The sequence below is a fragment of the Gymnoscopelus braueri genome (genome assembly GCF_963280865.1).
Source record: "Gymnoscopelus braueri genome assembly, chromosome: 19".
NCBI classification, from domain to species: Eukaryota; Metazoa; Chordata; class Actinopteri; order Myctophiformes; family Myctophidae; genus Gymnoscopelus; species Gymnoscopelus braueri.
Window position 1 is genome coordinate 20049129 of NC_137621.1, and position 11503 is coordinate 20060631.

At 42.6% G+C, this 11503-nt stretch overlaps 1 protein-coding gene across 1 annotated transcript; it reads right to left on the reverse strand.

Moving 5' to 3' along the window:
• Positions 1 to 312: 312 nt before the first annotated feature.
• On the reverse strand, positions 313 to 11186 carry cfap99 (cilia and flagella associated protein 99; the record flags this gene model as incomplete). Its single annotated transcript, XM_080414206.1, has 15 exons — positions 313 to 372; positions 2314 to 2506; positions 2684 to 2889; positions 6599 to 6750; positions 6855 to 6996; positions 7135 to 7339; positions 7516 to 7604; positions 8393 to 8479; positions 8970 to 9038; positions 9180 to 9260; positions 9546 to 9729; positions 9863 to 9975; positions 10103 to 10197; positions 10297 to 10441; positions 11070 to 11186. The coding sequence occupies 15 exons, from the start codon at positions 11184 to 11186 to the stop codon at positions 313 to 315; spliced, it is 1938 nt and encodes a 645-aa protein (XP_080270332.1).
• Between the last annotated feature and the right edge of the window lie 317 nt (positions 11187 to 11503).

Below are 11503 nucleotides of genomic sequence, written 5' to 3' on the forward strand. Positions count from 1 at the left end.
ATATTTAGGCAAGACCTAAAATTGGATCTGAAATTATGATTTTACAAAAAATTGAAAAACATTCACACATTTGTGAACAAGGGAACCAGGAGACCTGGTACTGCCAGACCCCTAGTGGTTGAAATCTGAATGGCCGGACTTCGCATGACGTGTGTGCAGAGGAAAAGAGGGACAGGACAGGACAGGAAAAGAGGGACAGACCGACCGACCGACAAAGCCTCATGTAGGCCGACCCCTTGGGTCTGGCAAAAACGATGCGATCCACACATCTAATGGCAACAGGAAAAAATTATCAATGTTTTTCTTTTTTCTCTAAGGAGTTCCAGGAGGGCTACTGTCACTCCTGGTGAAAGCGGTGTTCATTTTTGCCCTCTTCCAAGAGAAGGTCTTCCAAGAGAAGGATCTCATCGTTAGCTTTTTTTTTATCGTTCATTTAAATACAGTTTTCAGTGTATAATCCATTCCCAAAACAGGGAACCGGGCAGGGGCTCCGGTTTTTGGATAGGTGGTGTTTTGCTAACCCCCACTTCTTTCTGAAACCCCATCAGAGGGCACAGGAAGGTTGCGGTTGAGAGATGTCTAAATTCAATGTAGGGGCTAAAACTGGATGTAGGGACTAAAACTGGATGCAAACAATTCAGAGATTCAAGCAATTAATCCTTCATTAATCCTATGAAAAAAAAACATGATTGTTTGAAAAGCGGCTATGGAAACAAATGGAGTGTTGTGAGTTTGGAGATCAGATATTTTTGGAGGGACAGCGAGTGCATTTTCCGGCAGCGGAAGCTGCCGCGGAGCTGCCGGCGGCGCCAGAGTTGGGGCAAACGCAGTCAGTGGGGCAAACGCAGTCCCCACCAATATTATTTACGATTCTGTGCCTATCGGTACATAACTCGGACGGCGCTTAGTCGACTAGCAGACCATCGGCCGGTCGTCGCGGGCACTCGCGCCTGGAGGCGCTCGGGCGCGACTCCTTGGCCTCAAGGTCTGCTGAGTCGGCGCGCCTCCGTCATCGTCATGGTCCAAAACTATACTTTATCGGCGAAAAAAATAAGAAAGAAGTCCCCGCTCCGCCGGCAGCTGCCGCTGCTCCGCCGGCAGCTTGTCGATCCGGCCCAAACCCCAGTCAATCCTACGCTCCCTGGTGGAGAAATACGTTGCTGCCATGAAGAAGCTCCAGTTCGACATGGTTGATATGGTATCAACCACCGGCAGTTCCGCGGCAGCTTCCGCTGCCGTAAAATGCACTCGCTCCTTCTGTATTTTTGTCCAGCAGAAGAAGCAGGCCAAACTAAATGAAACATCCAAATGTCTCTCAACTCAGTGCTCTTTTGGAGAGTGAGAAAGGGGGAGAAATGCAACACATTGGGATGCTTTTATATATAGCTAACTGAGAATGTGAATCTTAGTTGATATGTCTAAATAGACATCTGTTTGGACATCTTTCAATGTGATGTTTTGGTAAGCAGAGAGCTTTTGTTTCACCTCATCATTATATCACATTATCAAATTGTAAACTCACGTGCTTCACTTCATGCAGGACATTGGCTTTGTCGCTAGGAAAGGCATTCTGTGCTCTTTTGATATTGCCACTGTGTCTTGCGCAAAGCGTAACCTTGGTCTTAAAGGTAATGGCACACTGATTGGTTTGATTAATGTAACACCCCTAACCAGACCTACAGCTAATCCAGGGCCGTATAGCATCTAGCACTGGTGTTGCACTTGGCGGAAGATAGCAAAAATAGCACTGGGTCACACTCCCCGGTGCAAGTTAGAACATATTGCCAAGCGTTAAATTGCGCTGTCAAAATAGGACTCCTAGGTGTTCCGCTTTTGACTTTTGAATCCAATACACTAGATCATATAGTTGACCTAGGATAAAATAGGGTGGTATAGAATTATAGGCCTAACATGATGTACATGATGTATTTCTGGGTCTTTGGGGCTAAATAAACGTGATCAGAATCATGTATTTCCTTTATTATTTATTTACAAGGACTACTGATTGACTAATGGGAGTAATAATTGTAATGTATCTAGAACAAATGAACAGAATATTATATTGCATGAATATACTGTAGATTAGAAGACATGTCTATGTCTTGAGTGTTGGGTGATTCTTTCTGGACTTGATGCTCTAAGCTTCGCTCCAAGTCTTCCCAGCACTGCTTCTCCAGGGTTTCCTGACATCATCACAGAAAATTCTAATAATGAATAAGCAATGATTTGTTTAGCACTGACAATGATGTTTAAATATGTAACAGTCAAAACAACACAGTTACTAGTACATTTTAAATGTGCTTTGATGCTCACATTTTTGTGTTGTGAGTTTTTGACAGCGTGTGGGTTTGCCAGGTCAGAGGATTTGACCTTGTTCCTCTCATTCTCCCGACGTCTCTGACGTTCTTGCTGTTTCTCAGCCAACTTCTTCTGCAGGGCCAGCACTCTCTCATCCCCAGCCACTGCCTTCTGCCGCAGAGCCAGTGTTGCTTTCTTTTCCTCTTTCCTACCAAGAGTATTATGAATATGTGTTCAGGCATCTTTAGATGCATGGTCACAAGTGTTGTGACCATGCATATACAAATGAACAAGTATTGTTCACTTGCAACATGTCAAGGCCATAGCTAAAGTTTAAAAGACTGCAGACCTCTGGACGGTCTATTCAACTTTATGTTTCTCTGACCTGCATGCTGCAGCATGGCCCAATGCTTTCCTGTGTAGGTCAATGGCATCCAGCTGGTCCAACAGAAGTAGCTCCTTGTTATGTTTCTCCTCCAGAATCCATTCGTGTCTCTTCTGCTGCTCATGTCGTTCTGCTTCCTTAAGGATTGCCAGCCGCTCTTTCAGCTCAGCCAGGGACATTTCTCCTAACAAGTCATGGCCTGCTGTCTGCGACACGGGGAGCAACATGCTCATATGGGTACGGTAAACAAACAAAAAAGCAGATCGAAAATAGACGATCTACAAGCTCATGTGTTGCTGAGCTTGTAGATCGGGTATTTCTTCTATGCGTCATTCAACAAAATACTCAAGGGTACATTAACAAAAAAAAATCTCACAGTGTTGCAGGAGATGTGCTATGAGCTTGTAGATCAACTATTTTCTATATACGTCATACAACAAATTATATAGACTGCATCACAACGTCTGTTTACCTTTACTTACGGTTAGATAACACCTATGTTCAGTGTAGTCGTTCAATCGGTGTAGTAGGGACATGCACACACTGAAATATTTTTATCTTTTTTATTTTATAATATTAATAATCCAGAGTCCTGACCCTGCTTTGGACACTAATTGCCGCTACCAGCACTGCATCTGTAGGCAAACTGCTCTGTGTGTTGTGCATGTGACGATGATGGGTAACCACATACAGTATGTAATATTATGCAAACCAGCCAGGTAGTCACTCATACCACTCCATTGAATGGCTCATAATGGGAACGCAATGCAGTCTGGCTGGTATGCACGTGCATAATCTGTACACGTGTGGGCACGTACGTGCAACCAGTACACCCCTGCATACATCACACACAATTATTATTACTAGAGATGAGCTAGGCGGCCCTCACACCTACGTCGCACCGCTGATCCGACCGATATGGCCATATATGAAGATCTCTGTATTTGTCAGTCCTTGTTCCTTTTATGCTCATTAATGGAGATCCCTGATGTCATTGGTATATGCCCATATGGGCAGGCCCCCTTTGTGCCCATACATGGAGCTGACTGATTTGCTTGATGCAACATTGGGAACTCTGGTTATGTCATAATGACATGAGCATGACGTCAGAGGTCCAGCTGGCCAGTCCTCCCTTCAGCCAATTTTAATATAGGATAAATAAAAATGAGTCAGCTAATGTGCTTTTCATCCCTTGGCCGTATCACATTTAATTTCAACATAAATTCCTGCATTAACAGGGTTAACAGAGTCATCTGTAATGCATGTAATGCACACATCCTCTGTCACAGTTAATACAGTCCAAGGTTGTTATGACAGCTTGCCTATCGTGGCCGCACATACTGTATATAGGCTACTGGACCCCTGAATTATAGGTCAAGTGAATGGGCTCAGCGTCTCCCCAAATGTGCTGTTTGTGTCGTACCTTTTAACTGAGACACACATGCAGGCACGCGCACACACACACACACACACACACACACACACACACACACACACACACACACACACACACACACATAAACAGTAGACACACACACGAGATTAACAAAGATCTCTTATAAAGCCATATTCCGTTATAATGTATTTAAATTCAGTTTGTTTAACCAGTTCCCAGTGTGCCATTGAGTGTGAACGTCAAACTCAATGGCAAAGTTATCGAGCCTGTGTGGGCCAGCTGTATGAGCTGATGAAAGGGGGGAAAAAAAGGTTTTCCATTATATCTTTAACTGGGTCTAAAGCCCTTGCCAGGTCCTGGTATTGCACGAAAATGTTACAGCGCTTATGCTCACTCATCCGATTGTGTGACCTGACCGTATTTCGGGACGCAACAGGACACATATTGGACAGTTAAGCAAATGCAACACGCTTTTGACAAATTACTCTTCTGTGCACACACACTTCGTCGCACATGTAAGTAAGCCTAGTAATAGTAAGAGAGGTAGTGTGTTGACCGCTGACTATCCGTTGGCAGCGGAAATGGTACGCTGATACACCGCATATGGTTACTCATCCGCCTATGCATTGTGGGACGCAACAGGACACGTATTGGATAGCATCGTCGCACATGTAAGTCTATATATAATATATATAATATATAAGAGAGGTAGTGTGTTGACTGTCCATGGCATGATTTGTTTGTATAATAAAGAGGGCTTCTCCTGTCCACTTGCTGCTGGTGGCATGCCTTATTTGTAGTCAACACAGCAGTGAAATGCGCAAGTCCTGCACCGCACGTCTGCATATGTGGCGCCTATGCAGAATGCTGTGGCTGTGTCCAGGCGCATACCACATAAGATGGTAATCCAGCATGACAGCGTGTCGCGGGTTCGACTCCGTTCCCGGCGACCTTTGCTGTATGTCTCCCCCCCCATCTCTCTCCCCATTTCCTGTCAGCCTACTGTCCTGTCCAAATAAAGGCATAAAGGCCCAGAAAAATATCTTTAAAAAAAAAAAAAATGCAAGGGGGCACGGTGGCACAGTCGGTAGTGCTGTCGCCTCACAGCTAGAAGGTCCTGGGTTCGATTCCCGCAGGGGACGCTGTGGGCGCTGGGGGTGTGTTCTCTCCTCCGCGTCATCAGTGCCCATACCCTAGGTGGGGTTGGCGAAAGGGCCTTTCTGTGTGGAGTTTGCATGTTCTCCCCGTGTCTCCTAGGGTAGGTACCCTCACAAAAACATGCAGTAATCCTGGTCACTATACTGCCTCCCCCTGGCCAGCCGGGGCGCCTGATGGAGGGGAAGGGAACTGGTTGGAATAACGTGTTCCTTCCACGCGCTACGTCCAACCAGGGAAACTCTCCCCTGTCAGGTGACAAGAAGGTCAGTTGGCTCCAGGCGTGCGGGAAGTCCTTAATACTTAGGGGGGCTGTGCGTCGGGGGGGACTCCTCGCGCCCGCGCGCAATTTTTTTTGTGATTTTTTGGGGGTTTTCTGTGTTTTTCCCCACACAAAAAGGCAGAAAGACAGTGCAAACACCAGGTTGAAGTTCATCCATGACCGTAACAGACTGCTATGATCCATAAAATATATATATATTATAAAAAATAAAACTTTTTTTTTTTTTTTTTTTTTTTTTCCCATCACCAGGGGGGCTGCTCCCATCACCAGGGGGGCTGCAGCCCCCATAGCCCCCCCTTCCCGCGCCACTGGTTGGCTCTCATGCATTGAAGGAGGCATGAGCTCGGCCCTGGCCTCCCTAGGTTGGCAGAGGGAAGGTAGTGCCCAGGATTACATAGACAATTGGCACTGGGAGTAAAAAAGAAAAATTTAGAAAAAAAAAAATAGAAAAAAAAAGAATGCTGTGGCTGTAGGGGTTTGAAAGGAAGGAAAATATTCAAGTTCAAAGCATGAAAGGTAGGTATTAGATTGGAAAGGTATGCATTATATTTGTGCAAAGTTTGGAGCCAATTCGTTTGCCATTAGGAGGCGAACGGATAAACACTGTATGCCTTGTGTGTAGGATAGGATGAGATGTGTTGTCTAACCTCAATGTGTCATCATGGCATCAGGCGCATATAAATCAGTCAGTTCCATATATGGGCACAAAAGGGGGGCATGGGGTATGCCCATATATGGGCATATACTGTTGACATCGCCGGATCGCCGGTGAAAATTTGACTACACCGATTGAATGATTACACTGAACTTAGGCGTTATCTGCCTGTAAGTAAAGGTAAACAGACGTTGTGACGGAGTCTATATAATCTGTTGTATGACCTCTAATAATTATAAAATCTCCACAATTATCCACTGCCAGTTGTCTACCCGGAAGTGAATGTTGTTGTTATTGTGACATCACAGTGATTTGTCCTAGGGCTTAGGGCCACAGGGCTTAAGTGGTCAACATATCCAGGTGACACAGAAGTACTCCATCTGTCTCTAGCTGTGACTGCAGATTTATCCATTTTCCTCCACTCACCTCTGTGTCATCCAGAAACTTGTGTCTGATGAACGGAACAGATTCCATTGCATGGATCTCACGTATGATCTCAAACTTTCTGCTTAGCTCTGCCTGCGCTTCCTCGAGGGCCTGGCGAAGGAGGTCTTGAATTTGTTCTGAGACTTCTTTAACTGTGACAAATGTTCAGGAGAATACAAATTATCAGGGTGCTATGAAAATTCAAACCCAAGTGAATCATGTCCTGCATGTGGTGAGGTGAGGTGAGGTGAGGTACCTATGCGTTGCTTGAACTCCTGCAACTTCACTTTGGCTGCCTTTGAATTCTTGTGTCCCTCTGTCACTTTTTGCACCAAGTCTCTCATTTCCTTTTCTTCTTGTAACCGCTTCTGAGCATATCTTTGCATCAACTGAGCAGTCTACAAGACAACAAACCCAAGGACCCCTGAGATGAATCACTGCATACATTACTGGGCCTGTCAATAGAATACTCTTCATATAAAACATTAGTCATTAGTCATTATCAGTCATTATGATCATACTTTACATGGACAAACCTCTTCCTTTTTAAGCTGCACGTTCTTTTGGTTGTGCTCCATGATGCGTGTTCGGGCCATAGCCGCCTCCTCGTGACTGATGAGTCCCTCCAGGCGCCTGAGCTCAACCTGGGCAATCGACTCCTGGAGGTCCCTGTCACGCGTCTCCTTCTGCCACCGTAGGAAAGAGGAGGGCTCACCTTCGCCCTCCTCCAGACGCTCCATTCTTTTAATACACACAACAAATACATTTCAGATCTATAAGATCTCACAACGAATCACGTTTCAATGCTTGTGAAACTCTTGTAGATCGGTTATTTATGGTGATGAAATTTGGTGTAGAACTGATTGGTTACTGCCAGTGCAAAGACTGCAAAGAGTGATAAATGGATGTTGCTGCACCTTTGAAGCTCCACCTCCACCTGCCGGTTATAAAGCGCTCCTTCTCTCAGGATAGCTGTGTTGTTAAGCTTCACCTGCCATGTGTTTGTCTGAAGGAACCAGACAAACATAAAGAATTTGGTGAATGCATAGATAATATTTAATAGTGATCAGGCCTATAATTTCATCTTTATAGGGGGCAAGGCCACTTGGCCTTTGGGTGTTGTATATTTGAGGGCCAAATGCTAGGACAGTATGGAGGCCATCAAATAAAACAACTGAAATAAAAATCCACTGAAATAATTCATTGAATTGCATTAAAATGTATTCGGATAGCAGTGTGCCAGTATGCCCTGCTGGATTCTAACATCATCTTTTTACCTCAGTAAAGGTGAGCAATGTTCAGTAGAAAAGGCTTATATAATATCCTTTCGTTGTTGTTTCCGGTTACCTTTTATTGTCTTAAATGGGGCGTGGATCAATGCAAATGATCTCCCACATGAACGCGCCTCTGACCTTCAGGCAAAAATGAGGAACAACTGTGATCCGCACAATTGAGGGATTTACACACCTCTTTGTCAATTGCACGTATATATGTCTATGATTTGAATATCAAGGACCTCATTGGAAACAAGACCGCAAGGACTTTTATGAACGGACCTTTTAGAACATTTTTTGCCTAATAAAATATTCAATCAATCAAACGTCGTTTTTTGCTTAGAGAAAATACACCTTCCTTTAGTCACTTTATTTACACGTTATTTGCGACCAGCTTAGTGAATCGGGCCCATACACTCTCAGCCCTGGGCCTGGACTAATCACTGGGGACACACTGGTGTCTAAATAACATATTGACAGAAATATTGAAAGTAAATGTAATTATTATATGTACCTCTACCTTGTGAGTGGATGGAACTCCAGAGGAATGAAATGAATTGAACTTCAGCTTGGAATCTAAATCTTCCCTAATTTGGGAAATAACATTCTGCAACACAGGAAAAGCAAATATGTCTATATACTGGCTATACAACCTCCCATCATTTGTTTACAAAGTAAAAGAAAACCCCAAAAAATCACATTCAGGTTTGTATTATGATGATTTACTAACAATTGAATTATAATATTCACCACACTTAATGTTATTGAGTAATGATTATTCCATTAAACTTAATGTAATGGACAGCTGATGTTTATAGGCCTAACAGCATAAAAAAAAAAGAGATTGGTCCTAGGTGGCTACCACCTCAGTTTTAGGATACTATACGTTACAGCAATATATCTCTATTTAATATTTGTTCTGTTTATGACAAGACATACAAATAACTATAGGAACCATAATTATGTGTGCAGTGTGCTTACAATAATTGGGTTGGACTTTAATCATCTGCTGCAATTAAAAACATCCAAAATGTATATACAGTAGCTTAGATAACATTTGATTACATTGAGCATCTGTTAAAATCCATTGTTCCTACCTTAGTGTGTTCTGACTTCTGTGGATTTGCGCATTTAAACTGTTTGATATTTACCTCATAGAGCATTTGCTTGGGAGGAAAACAGCAGAAATGTCATTACAATTCATGTAATGATGTAACTCTTTATATGGCACTTTCATTAATCATTTCTACGTTGAGAGAAAGAGAGAAAGTCATAATGATGGTGTTATAAAAAAAAGTGACAGCTACCTCAGCCTTTTGACGGTTTATTTGTTTGATCTCCTCTACAGCTTTTATCTCGTTTGGAAGCCTGTAGGTGCTATTTGGCACCTAAAGAAACACAAAGCATTATGACAATTGAAACCATGACAGCTACTACACAATTAATGTAACAATAGTCTGATTTATTCTCTTTAAAACTGACTGTATGCTATTATAATGAAACTATAGGCTATTAATAAAAACAGAAAACACTGCCTATCGAAAGCTGAAAGATACACAGTCAAATCACCAGGGAGACTTTAAACATGTACCCAAATTGGTTCCATTTGGGTCAATGTTTATAGGCCTATACACTCTGATTTTACTGCATAAGGTAATGTAAAGGAAACTGACTGGTCTGTGTTTTTCCTGTGATGGAATGGCCTCAGGTGCAAGGAGAGGGCGAGGTTTAGGTTTAGTAAGAGAGAACTCCTGCGGCTCTGTCGTCTTCTTGGTGGGATCTTTTTTGACCTGTGCCCCACCTCGAGACATCCTGGCAGCAAGCTGGTCTAAGAGAACATCTATCTCAGGGCGCCATCTAATGGACAACAATTATAGGCATGTGCTTCAATTCACATCATCCCATTTTGTGGTGGAGATGATCTGAGAGTCATACTATGTAAGACTACTCACACTACCCAGACCTTTTTCAAATGTCATTGTAGGCCTACCTCAGCAAAGGAGAAATCCAGTTTCTCTCCACATAGGCAGCATCATAGATCTGACTCCACTCTCCTCGTATCCACGTGGTTAGGTTTGTGACACTGAAGAAGAAAGTCAGGAACTGGAAATAAAGTCAGAGTGGCTTAGCAAAGATGATGATAGGCTATTGTATGTATACCATAATGGGATGAGGTTTTGACTTCTTTGCAATGCAACAGTACAAACATAGAAGAAACTCTGTTTCTCACTGTGTGCATCTTCTTGATGTCCAGAGATTTGATACTGTTACTAAAATGTGGAAATCCAAGTGCATCTTGCATGAACATGGCAAGGTAACAGATAACTGAAAGAACAACGTAGCAAGATAGGTTGTTCAGGGTGAAAACCATAAGCAATTCCAAAATAGAATTTGTGTGAACAATTCTAGCAAATTTTCACTTACTGACAAACTGGTGACGATCACCCCTGGATAAGCACTTCCCACTTTGAACATAGAAGACATTGATTACTATGTCCAGCAACTTCTTGTGCTCAACACAGCCACAAACAATGTCAAGTATGAACCTCTTGTCCTCAGCTTCCACGTTCTAGGATAAAGACCACATCAACATCAGTGTTGCCAGATTTTGCGAGAGAAATAAGCAATGCCCTTCGCCCTTTAAACATAATGCATTGGCTATTTGAAATTGAAAATAGCCGATCTTTTGATTTGTGTTTTATTTTGTTGTCAATGTCTTGTTTAAAAAATATATATATATATTATTTAATGGCTGAATGTTTCAATTGTTATTTTCCAATAAAAAGATTTATGGAAAAAATAAAAAAGGAAATAGATCTACAAGCTCACGTAGATCTGCTATGTTCAGCATAGGCTTAAGAAAATGTTAAAAAATTGGAATATTTTTTAAACAACACAAATCTTGTATGGGGGTCCCTGGCTGCCTGTGGATGGCATAACATATTTTCAGATGGGGTTCCGTTCCGCAGACAAATAAATATTAATTTGGGGGTCATTGACTTGAAAATTAAACACTGGTTTAAACAGCAATAGGAAAAAAGACCAAAGAAGCAACTACACTTTAGAAACAAGCCCCAAAAAAACGCAATCTGCAACTACCAATATTTACAAGCAATTTAACAGAAAAACAAGCCCAAAAGTGCAAGTGCACACGCATGCACACATGTTTTTTTATTTTATTTATATTTTTTGTCTACCTTCATGACCTGTGAGGCATCTTCTAAGAAATCATCCAAACACAGCTGCTGGCCGGCGCTGAATTTGTCAAGCAGCAAAGTGGCTTCCTTGACGAGGGATCCATGATTTGATGCCATTTTGTCCGGCAAAAAAAACTGGTAATATTTATTGTTGTGGCTAATGAAAAAAAAATATATATATATATATAAAAACAGTGGAGATTTCTTTCGAGATAACAACTTCTTGTCTTGGCAAATTCGCAGCTACTTGTCTGGGACTGTTGCCATACAGTGACAGTCGTTACTTAGCAACAGACGCGCGTAAACAGAAATGCTGCCCAGCTCCTGCGCAGACGCGCACGCACACACGCGCGCGCACACACACACACACACACACACACACACACACACACACACACACACACACACACACACACACACACACACACACACAC